At 39.8% G+C, this 23054-nt stretch overlaps 1 protein-coding gene across 6 annotated transcripts in view; it reads left to right on the forward strand.

Moving 5' to 3' along the window:
* acbd5a (acyl-CoA binding domain containing 5a) overlaps window positions 1-23054 on the forward strand; it is a 97275-nt gene that overhangs the window by 24791 nt on the left and 49430 nt on the right. For 2 of the 6 annotated variants that reach the window (XM_073054704.1, XM_073054705.1), the window contains exons 1-2: window positions 12225-12619; window positions 16950-17070. The exons of 1 other annotated variant lie outside the window; for it this stretch is intronic. In XM_073054704.1, the coding sequence (XP_072910805.1) occupies window positions 12544-12619; window positions 16950-17070 (197 nt within the window). In that variant the 5' untranslated portion in view covers window positions 12225-12543. Of the gene's footprint in view, window positions 1-828; window positions 854-12224; window positions 12620-16949; window positions 17071-23054 lie in introns of those variants that run through there. 3 more of the 6 variants (XM_073054703.1, XM_073054708.1, XM_073054706.1) reach the window with 3 other exon arrangements.

The raw sequence follows: 23054 nt of genomic DNA on the forward strand, positions 1-23054 counted from the left end.
TGAATAAGCCCTGTTAAGAATCCTCTCTAAGCTCGACTGTTTGATAACTATAGACACGTAACACTGTTAACTTCCGTTTAAGTTAGTCGTTTGTTTACTTTTCTATGTTTTTGAGTAGAGGTTAATAAATTTTCATTGTTAATTTATAAAAACTTGACTCAATTTCATATCTACTGCTGCTGGTGCGTAACGTATGAGAAGAACAGGTACCTGTGTAAGGTATCAAAAAATGCTTGGTGTTGAGTGTATATTTTGGGTGGGATGAGAGTGTATATAGAAAATAGAAAAGGAAATAAATCATTGGGACCAACAGCATTCAGTAAAACAATGAAACAGCAATTATATGTGTCCACTTGTGCACTAACCTCATGCTGCTATGCTGTAAACTTAACAGAAAGTTTATTTATAGTGAATAAGTAAGGGGTTGTTTTTGCAAAGCCTCAGTGCCAAAACTAAATCTTGCCTGTAGCTAACCAGCTATAACATATGAACACTCCAAGTCCATCTTTCAAATACTGTACTACTTGAAAGTTCAAAAAAAAGTTCAAAGTACATTTATTATCGAAGTATGTTTACATTATACAACCTTGAGATTCGTCTCCTGAAGGGCAGCCACAAAAGAAAGAAACCTCAGCAGAGCCTATTAAAAAAGGCTATCAAATGTGCAGAGAGAGAAAAAGAAACAACTCTTTTAAACAACAAAAGTAAACAAATAGCATTCAGAACTGGAGCTTTATGAAAGACGTGAAGCCAGACATCATTGCAGCTGGAGCAGGTCGAGTAAACGTTACAAGACCACAGATGCGAAGCCGGCCATCACTGCAACCTGTACTGGAGTTCAGCATAGAGCTGCGTAAGTGTGGTGGAACAGCGAGCTGAACTGGCCCTCACCTTGCCTCCGGTCCCAACACCCCGCCCTTTTCAATCTGGCCTGGCACTTAAATCGTCTAAACATCAGGTTGTTCCTCGTTCTTATCTGGGGCCTAAACTCCACCAACATGATTCGGCCCATACCCGACCTTTCCAATTCAGCCCGCTGCTTAAATCAATCAGACATCGGCAGTTTCCTTGCTCTTGGAGATGCCACGACTCTGTCTTGACTCTGCTTCAACCCCGACTCCACTTGCATTGATCACCCTTTGCCCGCCTCTCCATTGTTAGCATTGTCAATGTTGATTGTTTTTAATAACTGTTATTAATAAGGTGTATAGTAGTTTGCTTTGTTTTGTTTTTTGGCACTGATAAGTAATGGCTGGGCATCACAGGCCCCATCTTAAACCAGAACTTGTGATATAACATGATATACTTGTGATATACTGTAGACCAACTGTATGAAGAGGTAATTTAAAGAAAACACTTCTAATGGCTGCTGTTTTGGTTTATAATTTGTCGAAAGAATGAGTTTCTGATACAACTACAAGTATAATTGTTTGTAGTTATGACTGGAAAACTTATGATTATATTAGGCAATTATGTAAATACAAGTAACACTATGTTGATTATTTTGTACACAGTGGTCATTAGAGATCAACAGTGGATGGGTTTTGTTATACATGAGGGCTTTACTGATAAGATCCATGGGAAAATCACCTTGGCTTCTTTTCCAACCGTGTGCCATTGGTGCAAATGAAGTATGTATGCAGTGACCACGAGACAGACTTGTGGGAGCAGGAATCCTCTGCATCAATCCCACTCTCAAATATTTTTTTTTCCTTTTGGATACTCTTAGGGTTAATGTTCCTCAGAGAAGTCAAGATTCAATCCAAGGTTCAAGATTGTTTAATGTCAATTCCTTTAAACAAGTGTGAGGAGAATGAAAGAATTGATGTAGCACAAAAAAAACACAGAAGATAAAGAACACAATAATAATACTAAAAACACATAATAAATATAAATACATAAGATAACTTACATACACAGTATATAATACTATATACTATGTTATTAATGCAATGCTATATTACAATAATATTATATATTATTGTATATAATACATAGTATATACAGGACATAGTAGGAGTGTGACCAGTGTCAGGAATATGTCAATGTAAATGGCTCAGTTGCACAGAGAAGAGGATGAACATGTGGGAGCAATAGTGATAGGGAATGCAAGTGCCTTTAAGGGCACACAAAGTGTTTAGGGAGGACAGGAGGAAAGAAAGTAGGAGATGTAGCTGTGTTGATTACAGAGCTGGAGGAGAGCATGTTATGTAAGGGTCAAATCAGGACCCGTTTAGTTAGAGCTAAGAAAAAGTAGAGAGAATATTACATTGCTTGATCTTAGAAATGAGGGGGAGAGACACAGCAACATAAATAATCAGTGAATAACCGCAAATTCTGAAGTGTCAAAGGTTAATTATTATAAGAAATATTAATTACTCATTTTAAATTAGGATGGCAATAGTGTTGAGGGCATAGAGGGTGAGGAGTTTCTAAGCTGGATCTGGGATAATTTTTTAGTACAATTGTTTTTCTGGTCCAGCAAGTAATTTCCAGGTCCACGATGGGTGCAGGAGCACAGGGATCAGAGAGTATGGGTCGAAAGGTCATTGAAACTGACATGGCAGTTTGAGAGGAGGTGAAGTAGGCCACTTAAGTCTGAAACACCTTTCAATTTGATTATGAATTATCAGCCTCAAGTCTCATCTCCTCTTCTGTGCTGGTTCCTCATATCTGAATTTCTGAACATTCAAAAATTTATTCAGTTTCTCTTTAAAATTCCCTGTGACATAACCTTCACAACCCTCTAGTGTAGAGAACTTAAGAGATTCACCACCCTATATGATTTAGTTCCAATGTATCTCAGATCAAAATGACAGCCCTCTAATCCTCTAACTATATCTCCTTTTTTGAGGTCAGTTACCAGTGAAAAAACCTCAACTGCCTGTGATGCCTCCTCTAGGTCCTATGTGGTTCAGTAAGATCTAAATTGCAGAGAACACACATCTAATCATCTAATTTGGTCACATGCTGGTGATAATAAACCTGATTCTGATTCTAATGATGGGACAACTCTCTTACCCTGAAGTTAAACCGAGTGAATGTATTTTTGGATTTCCTCCAATTGAGTTGGAATTGGCTTATTATTGTTACGTGTACTGAGATGCAATGAAAAACACATCTTGCATACTGTTCATTCAGATCAAATGCAGAATAAAATGTAACAGCTACCAAAAATAGTGTAGTGCAGGTAAACAATAAAGTGTAAGATTGCTAGTAGATTGTGAATTCAAGAGCCCACCGTATTGTACACAATATACAGTATAAAATATCAGGGCGTCTGGGCAGAGTAGGTAGTAGGAGATTCCAACTGTATGGGTTAGAGAACCAAAGTGTATAAAATTCTGGGAAGAGAATTAATAGTGACACAGAGGAAAATATACTTATGCTCAAGAGATTCTGCAGATGCTGGAAATACTAAAAGTAACATACACAAAATGCTGGAGGAACTCAGCAGGTCAGGCAGCATCTATGGAGAGGAATAAAGAGCTAATGTTTCGGGCCAAGGCCTCAGGAGTCATTTTAGGCTCCAGGTGGTTGGAATCTGGAAAAGACAGTTTGCAGATCTGGTGGAGGTAAGTTCTGTTGTACCCTTCAATAGGATACTGGATTAATAAAAGGTGAGGAAACTTTGGCAAGACTACATAGAAGAGGCTGAGAGTGGAAAGAGTATGCTAAACAGGTGCAAGTTTGTAGAGATACAATGGGCCAAGTGGCTTCTTTCTGGCCACAAATAAGAGAAAATATGCAGATGCTGGAAATTCAAAGGGTTTTGGGCCAAAGCATGGTCTGCTGAGTTCCTCCAGCATTTTGCATGTGCTGCTCTTTCTGTGCTACAATCACTTTATGATTCTATGTTCCCATAAAGCTATAGGATCCTATTCTTATAACATATAAATAAATTGGGATTCTGAGCTATTTACAACACTTCAAAATTGTTCACTTACTGAACACTAACTGATTGTTGACACAAGATGTTTAACCATGCGTCTGTGTTAGATTACATTGGTGCCAGCCAATCAACAAGGTTGTTTAACTGCCTGACATTCCACAGCGTGTCTAAAGTGCACAGCAAATAATGATGCAATTACATTTCCTGAGTGCATGGTTTCCTTGTGCTTGTTCTTTTTGGCCATTTGGCTCTTGAACCATCCTGCACAACCCTAATCACTGCTTCAGTGTGCTTGGGGCGCCACGATGACATGGCAGTTAACGCGACACTATTGCAACTCAGTGTTCAATTCCAGTGTCCTCTGTAACCAAGTTATATGTTCCTACCCACGTGCGAGTGGGTTTCCTCCGGGTTCTCCGGATTGTGCTGGTTAGCAGGTTAGTTGGTCATTGTAAATTGTCTCGTGATGAGGTTAAGCTTAAATCAATGGGTTGCTGAGTGAAGCAACTTGAAGGGCCAGTAGGGTCTGTTCTGTGCTGAAATCTCTAAGTAATAAATAATGACACATAAAACATTTCAACCACTTTGCACTACAATGCACTTTGTTCCTTTTGTTCGAAGTATGTTCATTTTGAAAAAAATACTTATTATAATACAATAAAAATAAAAATACTATATTCAAAATATAATGTGTAATTTATATTTTTCTTGTATATCTGATGTTACATACCTGTGATGGTGCACCTGTGCATGCCTGTATTTGTACAGATGGCAATAAACTCAACTTTGACTGTGACTTTGATATTTGTCTTTCTCCAATCTTTCCAATCGGAGATAAGGCCAGATTACTTTACAAATAGTAGGTGAGTATTTCTTTAATTACTTGAACCACCCCTAAGAAATCATATGATTTTTTTACTAACCAATGTTTAGTTTTGACTGTACCATTCACTTACAGTTCATGCACTCACTATCAGTGCGTGAACCTCCTCTGGATTCCTCCCATGTCCCAAAGATATAATGTTTATTTAGCTACTGTCTGACACACCACTGGCTTTTTAGAGCAGCAATGAAGGTCCTCCATCTCTGTCTGTCCTTGGCCATCTTCTCAATTGTGCCACGGGTGTGGTTCTGGGTCCTTATTTAGACCATAGACCATAAGACAGGGGAGCAGAATTAGGCCATTGAGCCCATCAAGCCTGTTCTGCCATTCCATCATGGCTGATCCCAGATCCCACTCAACCCCATACATCTGTATTCTCACCATATCCTTTGATGCTCTGACCGATCAAGAAACTATCAATTTCCGCTTTAGGTATACCCACTGACTTGAACTCCACTGCAGTCTGTGGCGGAGCATTCCACAGATTCACTGCTCCCTGGCTGGAAAAAAAAATGCTCCTTATCTCTATTCTAAAAGGTTACCCCTCAATTCTCTCCACATCCACCTATCCAGTCCTTTCAACATTCGGTAGGTTTCAATGGGATCCCTTCACATTCTTCTAAATTCCAGTGAGTACAGTCCCAAAGCTGCCAAAAGTTCCTCATATATTAACTCCTTCATTCCTGGAATCATCCTTGTGAACCTCCTCTGGACTCTCTCCAATGACAACACATCTTTTCCGAGATATGGGGCCCAAAACTGTTGACAATACTTCAAGTGCAGCCTGACTTGTGTTTTATAAAGCCTCAGCATTATCTCCTTGCTCTTATATTCTATTCTCCTTGAAATAAATGCCAACATTGCATTTGCCTTCTTTATCACAGGCTCAGCCTGTAAATTAACCTTTTGGGAGTCCTGCATATTTGAACCTTCTCTCCATTTAGATAATAGTCTGCACGATTGTTCCTTTTACCAAAATGTATTATCATACATTTCCCAACACTGTATTCCATCTGCCACATTTTTGCCCATTCTTCCAATTTGTCCAAGTCCTGCTGTAATTCCATTGCTTCCTCAACACTACATATCTCTCCACCAATCTTCATAACATCCGCAAGCTTAGCCACAGAGCCATCAATTCCATTATCCAAATCACTGACAAACACTGTGAAGAGTAGCAGTCCCAATACTGACCCCTGAGGAACCAACTAGAAAAGCCCGTTTATTCCCACTTGCTGCCTCCTGCCTGTCAGCCATTCCGCTATCCATGCCAGTATCTTTCCTGTAATGCCATAGGATTTTATCTAGTTAAGCAGCCTCATGTGTGGCACCTTATCAAATGCCTTCTGAAAATCCAAGTAAGTGACATCCACTGCCTCTCTTTTGTCCACCCTGCTGGTCACTTCCTCAAAGAACTCTGACAGATTTGTCAGGCAAGATTTCACTTTACAGGAACCATGCTGACTTTGACTTATTTTATCAAATACCCCAAAACCTCATCCTTAATAATAGACTCCAACACTTTCCCAACTACTGAGGTTAAACTATCTGGTTTATAATTTCCTTTCTTTTGCCTTCCTCCCTTCTTAAAGAGTGGAGTGACATTTGCAATCTTCCAGTCCTCCAGGAGCATGCCAGAATCAAGTGATTCTTGCAAGATCATAACCAATGCATCTACTATCTCATCAGCAACCCCTGTCAGGACTCTGGGATGTAGACCCACTGATCCAGGTGACTTATTCACCTTAAGACCTTTGAGTTTGCCTAGTGCTTTTTCCTTTCTAATAGCAATGGTAATCACTCCTGCTCCCTGACATCCACTGACCTTTGGCATACTGCTAGTGTCTTCTGCAGTGAAAACTACTGCAAAGTACCTTTAAGTTCATCTGCCATTTCTTAATCCCCCATTACTACCTCACCAGCGTCATTTTCTTGTGGTCTGTTATCAACTCTCACCTCCCCTTTTACTACTTACATAACGGAAAAAAACTTTTAGTATCCTGCTTTATATTATTGGCTAGTTTGCCCTCATATTTCATCTTTTCCCTTCTTATAGCTTCTTTAGTTGCCTTTTGTTGGATTTTAAAAGCTTCCCAATCATCCAACTTCCCATTTACTTTTGCTACCTTATTTGCCCTTTTATGCAGTCCTTAACTTCCCTTGTCAGCCACAGTTGCCTACCCCTGCCATTTGAAACTTTTTCTGTGAGACACATCTATCCTGCACCTTGAGTTTCAGTCCCAGAAACTTCAGCCATCATCTGCCATCATCTCCAGCAGTATTCCCTTCCAATCCACCTGGGCAAGCTCCTCTCTCATGTCTCTGTAATTCCCTTTATTCCATTGCGATACTGATACATGTGAGTTATGCTTCTCCCTCTCAAATTGCAGTATGAATTTAAACATATTATGATCACTGCCTGCTAAGGGTTCCTTTACATTAAGCTCCCTCATAAGATCTGGGTTATTACACAACACCCAATCTAAGATAGCCTTTCCCCGAGTAGGCTCAAGCACAAGCTGCTCTAAAAAGCCATCTCTTAGGTATTCAACTAATTCCCTCTCTTATGATCCGGCACCAACCTGATTTTCTTTTACATACCTTTTAATGTCTTTTTTACCCTTGCAGTTTCTTAACTCCACCGGCAAAGATTTGACATTCTCTGGCCCTATGTCACCTCTTTCTAAAGATGTAATTCCATCTGTTACCAATGGAGCCATACCACTGCCTTTGACTTTCTGCCTGTCTTTTCGATACAAAGTATACTCCTTGATGTTAAGCTCCCAACTATGACCTTCTTTCAGCCATGACTCAGTGATGCCCACAATGCCATACCGAGCAATCTCTGATTGTGCCACTAGTTTGTCCACCTTATACTGAATGCTACACGCTTTTAACTACTGCACATTCGGTCCTATATTCTTCACCCTTTTGAATTTTGCCTCTGTGGTACCATTTAATTCTTTGCTCTGTCTGCAGTTGTACCCAATCATTGGCTTGTACTTCCTTACATTCATATTACATATTACATCATCTACTTGTAAACCTGCTGCCTCATCCTCAGCTCTATCACACTGGTTCCAGTCCCCCTGACATATTAGTTTAAACCACTCCTAACAGCTCTAGTAAACCTGCCTGCAAGAATATTGGTCTCCCTCAGTCCCTTTCGTACAGCTCACACCTAACCCAGAAGAGGTCCTTCTTCTGCCTCTCCAGTACAGCGCTGAGTTGTCTTTGGTCTCCCGCATTTCCTTCAGCGGTCCAATGAAGTGCTGTCTTGATGATGGAGTTGGCAAATCTTCTCATCATGTGCCCAATCCGTCTCCAATGTTTCCTCATGACGGCCATGTCCTCTTGGTGACACTGAAGGAGTAGGGCGTGATAGGAGAGCTTTCTTGGTCAGAAAATACGGAGGATCTTCCAGAGGCTCATGGTGTGGAATGACAACAGTTTGGCAAGGTCGTTCTCTATCATGAGTCAGCATTCTGACCTGTACAAGAGTGTGGACGGAATATAGCTCTGGCACAGCCTCACCAAAGGCATAATGATTGGTAGGTTAGTTGGCCAGCCCTTAGTGTGTATAAGGGAGTGGGAGAATCTGGGGAGTTTAGCTACTACGTAGGAAGAATAGAAAATGGAAAGAAATGTAAGGTTAGTGTAAATGTGTAATTGCCAGTGCAGAGTCCATGTGTCTTTCTGTGATCCTAAGACTCTATGAGATTTAATTGTAAAAACTGAGGTATTCTCAGATTTTGTTTAAAACATAATCACTAAAACTATAGTGGGGGGAGGAGGGTAATTTAACTTGGAGCTTGCTTCCAGGAAACTATTCTACTGATTAAAATTTACACCTATTGTTATAGTTGACCCTATCTATTTATATCATGATTTTTAATTGCTGTTTTTTCCCATACTTAACAAAGGTCTTCAGTAATGTCTTGGTGATGGATACCGGGCCAATTAGTTTATAATTTCTGCTTTCCCTCTTACTCCATTCATTAAAAAAGTTTTATATTTACTTTGTTACAGTCCTGTCCAGAACTTTCAGATTATCTCAACCAATGATTCCACCACTTTCAGGTCATCCCTTTCAGTAACTGAGAATGTGAGCTCAGATCAAGTGAGCTTTACAAATTTTATTTCCATTAATTTCCTCATTATTCTATGTTTACTAATAAAGCTCCTTATTTAAGAGATTTAAAGTTGGAAGTTTAAAATGGGACAGAGTTCTTTCAAGTACTGAAATGCTGATTGATATAAAATGATTAAGTTTAATGAAATTACTATTTCTGGTAATGAGCACCTTTCATAAATGAATTTTATAGTGATAGACAACTATTTAAAATGCAGTGGAAATGCAGTGTCCATACTTTTTATATTTGAAGTCCTTCTCTATCTCATTATGGTGCACTCAATGCACATATATATATTATTTTAAGGATTAGACAGTAGGGAATTCTAAAAATAATTTAAATTATATAATATTTTATTTAAATTGATCCTCTGCACAATTTTCAGTACCTTTTTTTCATTGACTACATATTTTTGCATATCCCTTTGATTGTTTTCTATCTTGATTAAAAACATATGACAAGATATTACTAATGAGATAACATCAGTTATTATTACACCAGACAAAAGAAAATAATCCTTAATTAAGTATCCAACTTGCTCAATGTGTCCAGGAATCTGAGTCTTGCTGAATTCTCAGAAATAGAATGTAATTACAACACAAAAGAAGAAAAAAATGTAGAGTGCCAGATGAAACAAAAAGAAACCTTTGACTTCAAGCAGAGATCCTAACTATAGTCTTCAGTGCAACAACACAATAATCAGTAAAATTAGTGCAAGTTCGGACAGGTTTTGCTCCTACATTGCTTTACCAGAACAGCAATGGAATGTATGATCCTGCCAGTCTTGTTCCTTTAAACAACTATTTCAAATAAATTGCAGAAGTGCAGTTAGTTTTCTGGACCCTACTCAACAATAAACACTAAATTTTAAATTAATCCAGGGACCCTACTCAACAATAAACACTAAATTTTAAATTAATCCAGTCAACAATCATTCAAAGCATATGAATAAACCCAGTTCTGTATATAGAGACGTGTACATTATCAGTCCTCCATTGCTGAGAAAATAGAAACTAATGGGCCTGTTTCTGAGTCAAGTGTCTGTGGGTTCAAGTCTTATTACAGCAATTCAAAAATAAAATGCTATAGAATGTTCAGGAAGTCCTCCACAATCCGAGATTCTATTACTGGACTGAAACAGTAAACCAAACCACATTGCGTCTTCTCAAGTAACTGAAAGAGTTTGCTCACATTATCCCTGATCATCCCCAGTATCCTTCACCAACTTCATTATTTAAAAAAGTTAGCTTTTTATGTAACAAAAATATAAGCTTTTTATAAGCAAGTTGATTACCATGGTTCCTACATAAGACCTCAAAGGCATTTCATTAGCTGTAAACAATTTTTGGGAGATCCTGAAGTCATCCAAAGCACTCTTTCTTTCAGACATAAAAACATTCAGCATCAATATTTACAGTCAGATCCAGATGATGAAGCTAACAAGTTTGCTCATTAATTTCTATGACACAACCCCAATCACAGCTGCTATCTGTGTTTTTCTTTGCTTAAGGATTGAACCAGTCAGGATTCCAGATCCATCTCTTTTCAGCTGGTAACTACTGTTTGGAAGTGAGATAGATAGGTTGGCAATGCTTTCACAATTTTGTTTCGCTGTACATTCCATTATTTGAGACACATTGCTTTTCAAGTTTTTCTTTCAGGCATCAAAAAAGTAAATCCAAGTTTCAGTCCCTAAGGTAAATGAATAGCAGTTTCGAATTTTTTCTGTGTGCTTTCGAATCATGTCTCTGCAGCTTTAGTTCTTGTCTTACATTCAAATTTGATTATGAAGTTTAATGTGATTAAACTTGTCACTTGCATGCTTGTACCATCCACAACTTGATTATATTTTTAAAGTATGAGATTTTTCACAAATAATTTATATGAAATTTTTAAAAATCGAAAGTTTTTTTGAAAATTTGAAGTCTAGAGTGCAAAAATTAAATATTGTAAGCTTCGGAACAGAATAACCAATGACACTTTGAAAGCAAAATGGCAGGGAGTTCAGAAGCCTAATGGCCTGAGGAAAGAAACTGTTTCCCATCCTGACCATTCTTGGTTTTATGCATCGGAGTCTCCTATTTGATGGTCAAAAGTCAAAGAGGATGCTAGATGGATGGGTGGGTGGGATCCTGACTAATACGGAGGGCCCTGCATATGCAGTGCCCCTGTTAAGTGTCCCTGATGGATGTTAGGGAGACCCCGATTATCCTCTCAGCTCTTCTCACAGTCAATACCAATACTCAATACCATCTGCAACATTCCTCCTTCACTTTGAGTGGTCCTGGACTAAAGGTTCCTCAAAATCATTGGGAATGTTACATTTCTCCAAGGAATTGTGGATTACCCAAGTCATCAGGCTCTTGAACCAGAGGGATTAACTTTACTCGTCCCATCACTGAACTGTTCCCACATCTATGGACACACCTTCAAGGACTCTTCATCTCATGTTCTTGATAATTATTGCTTGATTATTTATTTATTTACTTATTGACTTATGTATTTGCACAGTTTATTGGGTTTTTTTTTGCAAAGGGGTTGTTGTCTGTCCTGCTGGGTGCAATCTTTCATTGATTCTGTTGTATTTCTTGTACTTACTTTGATTGGCCACAAGAAAATGAATCCCAGGGTTGTATATGTCTTTGATAATAACTTTACTTTGACCTTTGAACTTCTGAAACTATTAATTTTTTTCTCCCCCTGCCCTCCTGGGATAGCTTGGATTTGGCTGTCCGTTTTGGGAGCTAGTGTCCAGCGTGTAAGTGACAGGATCTTCCCAATGCAGCAGGCCAAATTTAACTAGTTCTTCCCCACAGGGGATAGTGGAGAAGGCAATGATGCTGGTTTGTTTATCTTTGCAATGAATTTGGGGTATGCAGAAGCAGTTTTGATGGTGTTTTGAAAAGCTTTGAGATGCTTTACAGTGCAAAGGATGTGCTGAATTGGTATATGTATTTAACTTTGTATGAGACATAAAATATATCGGAAAATTAAGCATGCTAGGTTATGAGACAGTAGAAAATACCATAGCACTATTTCTTTCAAAAGATCGGGGAATCTCGCTAATGCTTCAATTAGTATTCATAATATAAAGTGATGCTTCTTTTGTAGGTATTATCCTACAAAGGTATATGCTGGTATTGGTAAAATATTGCTTCCTCACCTTTTATATCTCCAAAAAGATTTAAGACCACTTAGCAGCTGGAGAGCCGATGCCACGCAGAGCCTGCCGGGAGTTGTAGTCCGCTAGAGTCAAAATTCCAGGTTAAATCCGGGTACATGGAGACAACTTAAACCACATCTCCCAGGGGGCTGCGCGGCGTCTTCCATTGGCTTTGGCGATGTTGCGGATGGCTCCGGACATTTTTCTGCGGATCGCATAATCTAAAAGCGGATTATAGACAGCGCTTTGTAATTATGTCAGGGTGTACAACTCGCTACTGACATTGTGTTTATTACAGCCCTTTGCCGCCGGGTAACAGTGTAGAAGCTGTACCCGGTCATTATCCCGTGTTCCGTCCCGGAATCGTGCACGGGCCTACTTTGTTTATAAGTCGTTTGTTTGCTTTTCATTTAAAGTCAAGTTTTGGGAGGGGAAATAAACTCGAAGTTTGGACACTCATCGTCTGCAAAATATGGCGGATACCAAATCCATTTACGAGAGAAGATTTGAAGCTGCTGTCAGTGTTATTCAGAGTTTGCCTAAAAACGGTGAAAAACATTTTTCTTCCTTCATGTAGTAAGGGGAGTGTGGGGATTTAACATTGCGTTTACGCAGTTTTGTGACAGCTGGATCTAGTTATAACCTCACACACCAGGATATTTTTGTTTTCTTTCCAGTATCCCTCATTCTCTCTTCTGTTACCTGAAATTATCAAGTGAACCTTGAGTTGCAGTGTTTAAAATTGAATATGGCTCGTCCTGTCCTCTAGCTGGATGTGTGATCATGCAAAATCGTCACATGGGAAACTGACAGAAGAGGGTAATTCACTCTCAGCCGCCGTCATTGTGACTAATGTTAGTTACTGTAGGCTTAGTAACACTACATCTCAAATTTGAAATTATTTCTAATATGGGACATCTTTTGATGATAAATTATTTTCTTATGTGCATACTGGGAAAGCATAATCGAGGCACCGATAAAAAGTGCAAAAAATTGCGATTATGACATAAGAATTAGAATGAAGTGATGGAGTTTTAAGTCATTTCCCCTTAAAGTTCATTGAAAGTTTCATTACATTTTTTCTGTACAATGTGAGGGAGCCTCGAATATAAGAATCCTGAATATATAATGATAATAAATATTATAAATTAAAGGTGCATGTTGTCAGAATGTAGAACTCTTGAATAATTGCACTGTGGAGTCAAGATGCATTTAAGTGAAGTTAGATAGTATTCAAGATTGTTTAATGTCATTTTCAATACAGGATTGTAAAAGAGACAAAATAATTGATACTCCGGATCCGATGCAGCACAAAAAAATACAATAGGATAAAGGAAGCAATGATAATTTAAAAAACACAATAAATATAAATGCATAAGATAACTTATATACATTGAATGAATATCCATAAAGTGACGTTAGGCACAGGATGGGGGGGGGGGGTCTGCAGGGTTGGGTTAATGGATCAGCCTTACTGCATGTGAAAAGTGACTTTTTGAGTCTGGTGGTCCTGGTGTGGATGCTATGGTGCCTCCTCCCTGATGGGAGTGGGACAGCTAGTCCATGAACAGGTTGGGTGAGATCCTTCATGACGTTACTGGTCCTTTCCCAGCACCTTTCTGCCCTTGGTGCCAGTGAAGTGTTGGGCAGTGTTGACTACCCACTGTAGAGGCTCCTGTCTGCCACAATGTTCAATGCCGTTAGGGTGTTCTCTACAATAGTTCTGTAGAATGATGTGAGTATAGATGTGCATATGTTATTCAAATCTGTGTTCATTGCTGGCAATGTAGAAGTTAGCTCCTATAGATCACAAAACGCTGGCATGATATTTATGTTGCAGAGTTATGGAGGCTTTTTGGAAATAATGTAGTCCATTACTGTAGTATCCTGCTTGTATAATGCTATACTTTTTGTCAGAGGAAGTTTGTCAAATGATTTGGCAGGATATAGACTAGTTGGAAATGTAGGCAGCAAAATAGCTAGAGCTTAATCCAGACAAGTGTGAATGTTGTACTTTGGGAGGTCAAATGGAAGCGGGAAGTATACAGTAAATGGTAAGACTTTGGGGAACATTGATATAGAGAGGGATTGTGGGGTTCAAGTGTATATCGCATTGAAAGCAGCAATGCAAGTGGGAAGACTGGTAAAGAGGGCATACGTACTAACATTTGCCCATTGAGGTGTGTAAAAGTCAGGAAGTCATGTTGCAGATGTATAAAACTTTTGTTAGGCCACATTTATAATATTGAGTGCAGATATATTCAAGACAAGCATGAAGTACTGCTGGAAGATCATCACCTCAGTGAAATATACACCTTGGTCTGCCCAAACTTGTTACTCTTCCAGTAAAACGAGATTTGTAAGGGAGTTTTGCAGACTGGCACATTCCAGATTACAAATATACATGCCAGGAGATGCATGCACCTAATCTTGGTGCAATCAGTGCAAGGGTTCTGTGTTGAAGGACTGCAGTCTAAATTCCTTCTGCCAGTAGATATTGAAGGGTTGAGCCCTGTGTCAAAGTCTCTCAAATACTTGAAATTCGTATTGTCCCAGGGTGTCGCAAAAGGTGCTCTGTATATAACGTGCTAATGCTATGTATATATTTAGACCCATAACACTATCAGTGTATTGACTAAATTACTCTATGAATGTAAAGAAAGCCATATACTTTATTTATTGCATGTATTTTATACATTTTATTTTTTGAAATACAATTTTTAGCTTTGTAATAAAATAAAGTACAGACAAGAGAGCTGAACCTTCAAGCAGCAATTAAACTTACCGTAGTTTAACCACTGCCTGCAGTCTTCTTGAGCGCAAAGGAAAATAGTTGTGGTTAATGGAGAACATCACACAATGAGTTTCTTTTCAGTGCAAATAGGAAAGAGGGACATAAGGGTCTGCAGTTTAAGCAAAGTGGGAAAGAGTATCAGGTCGAAGATTGATAAATATGTGAAGTTACCCATTTTGGCAGGAAAAATAAAAATACTAATTGGAGAGAAACTACAAAATGATGCTGTACAGAGGAATTTATGAGTCTGTGCATCCAATGCAAAGTTAATATTTGGACCTGTGTTTATTGCATCTGAGAATAAGGAGAATTTTTGTTATTTATTTTATCAGGAAGAATTTGGCAGACAAGGCCAGCATTTTTTATTCATCTCTATTTGGCTTTGAAGGTAGTGGCCACCTTGAATTGCTGTGGTCTTTTTAGTGTAGGTACATCCACGGTGCTGTTGGACAAGAGGTTCCAGGACCTGTTGCTGGGAATATGAAAAAAACAGTAACGTGTTTCCAATTCTATGTGCTATTATTTGCCTCAGCCTTCCCAGTTTGGAAGTGGAAGTTGCTAGTTTGGGAGATGCTGTTGGAGTAAGTTGAGCGAGTGATTGTAGTGATACTGTGGCACACAGTGGCAGAGGCAATGAGCATTTTGCATGGTAGATGCAGTGAAAGTTAAGTGGGCTGTTTTTTTTTCTAGATGATATTAAATGCTTGATTTTGCTGAGATTGTGCCATCTCACTTCTGAGGAGTTTTGTAGAAAGTGAAAAGGCTTTGAGTGCTCAAGTGAAGGTCTCATGAAATCTAGAATTCTGAGAGGGCTTGATAAGCAAAGCTGAGAGGATGTTTTTTTTTCCCCCTGAAGGTGAAATCTAGAGTATGGCTTGCAGAATAAGGGATAATCCCTCAAGATAAAGTTGTGCAGAAATTTCTGAGGGCTGTGAATTTTTGGAACTCTCACCCCAAAGATCATTGGGGGTTGCTAATGAGTATATTCAAAGATGAGTTGTTGAACTCCCCCTCCCAGCCCAGCCACATTGAAGAGGGTTGTTTGCTGTTAATTGCAATATTCAAATCCACAGCTGCAGCTTTAAGCTCTCATTCTGTTCACTATCAGCATATTGTTACAGCTTGTGCAATTTTAATATGTACTATGACAAATTGCCAAGTCCTGACTGCAGTTCCCAAGTTGGTGCCCTTCGATAACAGTCACCACCTGCAAGTTGCCCATGGAGTTGCTCAGCATTATTATCGGAAAATAAATTGACAATTATTCATTGGGTCAAAATCCTTAGAAGCCCTTACCTAACTTTAGTGTAGTTGCACTTTAAGTTAATGGTCTACAGTATTTCAGTAGGTGGCTCATCATCACCTTCCAGCGAGCAATTAGGAATGAGCTCTAAATACATATCTTTCCAGCAACCATACCCCCAACCAGCCTATCCAAACATCTTGTTAATTAAAAACTCACACTGCTGGATGCATTCAATGGTGTCTGACTTGCTGAGTACCCTTTACAGTTTTCTCAGTTTATTTTCAATTCTAGCTTCTACATATTTAAAAAAAATTGATTTCAAGATATTGCTGCAGCAAAGTAACTTGGGCAATAAAATTTGGGCAGCAATATTTTTGAGCTTCATTGTCATGAAATCCAGAAAAGTATATAAGATTTTTAATTGTGATTTAACCTGTATTAAATAATGTTTCAGTGGATAGCAAAAACCAATAACCTCAAGTAGGCTGAACATTCAAGAAACATTTTTCCTGGTTTCTAATAGACAATATACAATGGATGGAAGTGTCCTTGCATGTGCTTTCTGAGCAAGATTAGTCAAGGGAAACATCCAATGGCCTGTGTTACAAAATATTAATTTACGAATCAAAAAATCATCTATTAGGCACAGATTCCCAGTTAGCTGCATATGACTGATCTATGGGTCACACATGAATTAATATCTGTTTACTAGAAACAGCTGATGTACCAATTAGATTAGGCAGCTGATGACCATTACAATCTGCTGTTACTTAAGTTTGTTGATAGCTTTCTTGCAGTTTTCCATTTGTAATATAAGTTGAAATGTTTTATTAAATAGGTTCATTTCAACCATCAAATGAGCTTATGCTGAAGTTCTACAGTTATTACAAGCAAGCAACCTTGGGGCCCTGCAACACCTCTAGGCCTGGGTTCTGGGATCCAATTGGCAAGTACAAATGGTAATGATCTTTGATTTACTGGCTTAATTTGTCAAACGCATAATACTGTCTTCAGTGTCATTGTGGCAATCTGTGTGTGACTTTCCTAGCATTGGATAACAATCCAAAAATTTGAGAAGAGTCTTTTAAATTTGAGCACATTCTGAATGTAATTCCATTTGCGTCTTATGGCACCTGTTCTTCAGTTTGTTTGGATATGGGGGTTGTGGTGGAAAAAGTATACTTGGGTATGAAGGGTATCCTGACATCACTCCAAAAATCCTAGATGTTATTTGACCATAAGATACAGGAGAAGAATTAGGCTATTGGGTCAATTGAGTCTGCTCCACTCTTCAATCATTGCTTTTTTTTTATTAACCCCATTCTCCTGCCCGCTGACCATTAACACCTGCGCTCTGTCCGCCAGAGAAAGCAGGATCTCCCAGTGGCCACACATTTTAATTCCACATCCCATTCCCATTCTGATATGTCTATCCATGGCCTCCTCTACTGTCAAGATGAAGCCACACTCAGGTTGGAGGAACAACATCTTTTATACCGGCTGGGTAGCCTCCAACCTGATGGCATGAATATTGACTTCTCTAACTTCCGTTAATGCCCCTCCTCCCCTTCTTACCCCATCCCTGACATATTTAGTTGTTTGTTTCTCTCTCTCTCTCTCTCTCTCTCTCTCTCTCTGACCATCACTCTGCCTGTTCTCCATCTCCCTCTGGTGCTCCCCCCTCCCCCTTTCTTTCTCCCGAGGCCTCCCGTCCCAAGATCCTTTCCCTTCTCCAGCTCTATCATTTTCGCCAATCACCTTTCCAGCTCTTAGCTTCATCCCACCCCCTCTGGTCTTCTCCTATCATTTCGCATTTCCCCCTCCCCCCACTACTTTCAAATCTCTTAGTATCTTTCCTTTCAGTTAGTCCTGACGAAGGGTCTTGGCCTGAAACGTTGATAGTACTTCTCCTATAGACGCTTCCTGGCCTGCTGTGTTCCACCAGCATTTTGTGTGTGTTGTTTCAATTTCCAGCATCTGCAGATTTCCTCGTGTTTTCCCTTGGTTAAATAGATTTTCTGTCAAAAATTAGCTAAGTGAATTCAACTTAATGTAATGGGAATAACTTACTTTGTGAAATCAGCGAAAAGTTAAAAAAGAATGTACCAAATTAATGTCTGAATATAACCGTGGATTTTACGTTTCCATATTCTGGCATACAAAGACAAGGGACTACCTCCTTCCAACATTTCTCTTAGTAAGTGTTGAAGAATTACCGGATAATGTCTGGTTTTAATCTCAGCTATGTTGATTATATGCTTTCCTTTTCCTTGCCCACCAAGCAAAAATTTCCCAAAATCTTACTGTCGTGTCAATCTGAATCTACATTTTCTCTCCAGTTTTTTTTCCCTGTTTCATTTTGTGCCTTTTTAAGTTCCTCTTTTAGCCATGTTGTCAGTAAACCTCTTTGCTACACTATCTAGGCTTCAGCTGGCCTGATAGCACTGAAGTAGGCTCTTTGGCCCATCTAGTCTATGCCGAACTACTCTTCTGCCTGGTCTCATCAACTCTCACCTGGAACATAGCCCTCTATACCCCTCCTATCCTTGTACAGTACTTATCCAAACTTCTATTAAATATTGCAATAGAACCTGCATCCACCATTTCTGCTAGCAGCTTGTTCCACACTCTCACGACTCACTGAGTGAAGAAGTCATTAAGTTCATAGTGGTTGGCCTCATTAGCGACAGTGATGAGTTGACAAGCAGAGAGGGGGTAGAGCGGCCTGTGGACTGGTGCGAACACAACAACTAGAGTCTCAATGTGGACAAGACTAAAGAGATGATTGTGAATTCAGGAAGGGGCAGGCTGACCACTACCTCACTAGAAATGATCACTACCTCACTACATTCTTATTTATATTTTTGTACTACTTATTTAATTTAACTGTTTAATATATGTACTTACTGTAATCCAGTTTTTAAAAAATTCTCTATTATTATGTATTGCATTGTACTGCTGCTGCAAAGCTAACCAACTTCACAACATAATGCTGCTGATATTAAACCTGATTCTGAGGATGCTGCAATGGATTGTATAGACTGCTGAGAGAATCATCAGGGTCTCTTCCCTTCACCTATCCAAGACATATACCAGAAGGACTGTGTTTGCCACAGCCTCAGCATTATCAAAGACCCCTGCCATCCACCCCACAATCTCTTTGACCTCCTACCGTTAGACAGAAAGTACTGTAGTATGAGAACAAAGAATGTTAGGCTGTGTAACAGCTTCTTCCCCCAGGCTGTGAGACTTCTGAACACCCTGTTACCACCCAGTATGAATCATTTATGGCAGTGCCTGTAACAGTAATAGTGATGTATATTTAACTACATGTCATATGCATTTTATGTCATCTTGTATATCTGCAGAATACTTATCTGTTAATATTTGTACTGTATGTGATGTATGTATTGCGTTGTGCATCTTGGTCACTGAGGAACGTTGTTTATTTAGCTGCATACGTGTATATAGATGAATGATAATGAACTTGAAGTTCCACCTCATGTTCCCCTTAAATATTTCACCTTTTATCCTTGACCCATGACCTCTAATTATAGTCTCTCCCAACCTCAGTAGAAAAAGCCTGCTTGCATTTACCCCATCATTTTACATCGAGGAGTATAAGATGATGAGGGGCATTAATCGTGTGGATAGCCAGAGGCTTTTCCCCAGGGCTGAAATGGCTAACACGAGGGGGCATAGTTTTAAGGTGCTTGGAAATAAGTACCAAAGGGATATCAGGGGCAAGTTTTTCACAGAGAGTGGTGGGTGCATGGAATGCACTGCCACTGGTGGTGGTGGAGGCGGATACAATAAGGTCTCTTAAGAGCCTCTTAGATAGGTACATGGAGCTTAGAAATAGAGGGCTACATGCTAGGGAAATTCTAGGCAGTCTCTAGAGTAGGTTACGTGATTGGCACAACATTGTGGGCCAAAGGGCCTGTAATGTGCTGTAAATTTCTATGTTCTATATCTCTATCAAATCAGTTCGCATTCTCCTATGCTCCAGGGAATAAAGTCCTTATCTTTCTAAGCTTTCCCTGTAACTATGGTCTTCAAGTCCTGGCAACAACCTTGTAAATTTTCTTTCTGTTCTGTCAATCTTGTTACATCTTTCTTGTTGGTCGGTGACCAAAACTGCAGACAATGTTCCAAACTTGGCCTCTCCGAAGTCTTGTACAACTTCAACATAACATCCTAACCCCAGTACTCAATACTCTGAACTATGATGGCCAATGTGCCAAAAGCTCTCTTTATGACCCCTATCTACAGTAACTGCAATGCCACTTTCAAGGAATTGTAGGTCTATATTTCAAGATCTAACAGGCAATTCTTTTGTTTCAAGTTCAGTCCCTCTTTTTCAAAAATTGTTTTTATTATTCTGCAAATTGAACAACATAAGTGAAAAAGAAATGGAGCATATGCTTTTGGTTGAAAACCCTTCATCAGAACTGGTTAAGTGAGGGACAGTGTTTCATTGCAGAAATCGGGAGGATGAAGGGAACATAGGGAATATCTTTAACAGGACGCATACAAACCTGTTAAAGTACCAATTACTTTAAAAATGGGTGGTTAGAGACATGGGGGAAAATGGACATAAATTGGGGAAAAACGTTACAGCTACATCTATGAACAAGGGATTGGTTTCCTCAACTTTCAGTATTCACTACAGTTGTTTTGGTGGGCGTATATATTTCTTCTCTGCTAATGCTGGCCAGGAACTATGTGAGCTCTACAGCACCATCAGTGACTTTCAAACCAAACACCATAATGCTATCTTCATTACTGCAGGTGATTTTAATGATCCAAACTTTAAAAAACAGTCCTGTGTAAACTCTACCAGCATGTTGATTTTGCTACCAGAGGTGAAAATACACGAGCCTGGTTTCTACTAACATACCATACCAGTCCCTCAACACCACTTTGGACCCTCAGACCACTTACCTGTATTGTTAAGTCTAGCATAGAAACCACTGATCAGACGGGTCAGACCAGTTCTAAAGGTGGTGAAAACCTGGCCAGAGGGGGCAATCTCAGCACTGCAGGACTGCTTTGATAATATAAACTGGAGAATGTCCAAGGAGGCTGCTACCTATGGCAAACATGTCAACATTGAGGAATGTGTGAATTCTGTAACCAACTACATAGAGGAGTCTACGAAAGATGTTAACATCACGAAACACATCCGGGTGAGGGCAAATTAGAAGCCATGGCTTACCACAGAGATTTATGCATGGCTGAGGGATTGTATTACTGCCTTCAGATCCGGGATGCAACAGCTCTCAGGGAAGCAAGAACTGTGCTTTCCCGCTCCATCAGGAAGGTGAAATGGCAGCATTCTCAGAGAACTTACAGCCAGTTCTGCAGTATCAAGGATACGAGGTGCATGTAGCAAGGAATTCAGAGGATTACAGACTACAAGTCTACCCTTCACGTCAGTGACCAGGATGCTTCACTCCCTGAGAGGCTGAATGTCTTCTACGTCCAGTTCAATGTGCAGAACAAAGTGTTGTTGAGGAAAGCAACCCCCCCCCCCCCACCTCCCCAGGGTGCCTGAAGCTGAGGTGAGGAAGATTCTGGCCAGAGTTAACACACACAAAGCTGTGGGGCCCGATAGTATATCAGGTCAGGTTCTTAAAAGTATACAGTCCAGCTGATGGATATATTCAACATCTCTCTGAAACAATCCATTGTTCCCTCTGTTTTCAAGACAGCAACCATCATTCCAGTCCCAAAGAAGATAACAGTAACCTGCCTAAGTGACTGTCGTCCAGTGGCATCAACATCAACTATTATGAAATGCTTTGAGCGGCTGGTCACGGAGCACGTCAAAGCCTTACTTCCGGATACAGTGGATCTTTTTCTGTTTGATTATCACTCACATTGGTCCACTGACAATGCAATAGCCTCTGCCCTCCACTCTATCCTGTCCCGCCTGGAAAACGGGTCTCATGTGCCAGACTGCTGTGTGTGGCAGCGACATCTCTTGTCCCATTACATTGAGCACTGGTGCTCTCCAATGCTGTGTGCTCATCCTGCTGTTGTTCACACTGCTGACACATGACTGTGTCGCAGGATCCAGCTCAAACCGTGTCATCAGGTTTGCAGATGACACAACAGTGGATAGCTTCACCAGTAGTGCTGAGGAATTGGAGTACAGAGAGCAGATGGACCAGCTGGTGGATTGACGTGAGAAGAACAACCTGAACCTGAACATGGGGAAATCATTGTGGACTTCAGGAAGGTGTGGATGAACCATCCTGTTCTGAAAATACATGGCTCCTCCGTAGAGAGAGTTAAGTGCACCAAGTTCAGATTCAGATTCAGTTTATTGTCATTTATAAACCACAAATACAATGCAGTTAAAAAATGAGACAACGTTCTCCGGAATGATATCACGAAAAAGCGCAAAACAGACCACACAAGAAAAACCACGTAACATTTGGTAATTTCCAATCCAGAGTGCGGAGAGGCTGCTGCGTATCGATATCGCGCTACCGTCTTAGCACGTTCCCCAGAAAGGAACTGCAAACCCATCAGGCAAACCTAAAGCTACAAGACATACACAAAACCACATAGTTACATATAGTTATAGTTAACATATAGTTTCAACAGTGCAGACAATACCATAATTGTTAAAAGACTAACTGACAAAGACCACATAATTATAACACATAGTTTCAACAGTGCAAAGCAATACCGTAATCTGATAAAGAGCAGTCCATGGCACGGTTTAAAAGAAAGTCTCAAAGTCCCGACAGCCCATTATCTCACGCAGACGGTAGAAGGAAGAAAAACTCTTCCTGCCATGAACCTCCAGTGCCGCAGCTTGCCGATACAGCACCTTGGGAGCTCCAACCACAGCCAACTCCTAGGAGTTCACATCATGATGACCTCACCTGATCCCTTAATATCACCCCCCTGAAGAAGAAGGCACAGCAGC

This window comes from Hemitrygon akajei, chromosome 8 (genome assembly GCF_048418815.1).
Source record: "Hemitrygon akajei chromosome 8, sHemAka1.3, whole genome shotgun sequence".
NCBI lineage: Eukaryota > Metazoa > Chordata > Chondrichthyes > Myliobatiformes > Dasyatidae > Hemitrygon > Hemitrygon akajei.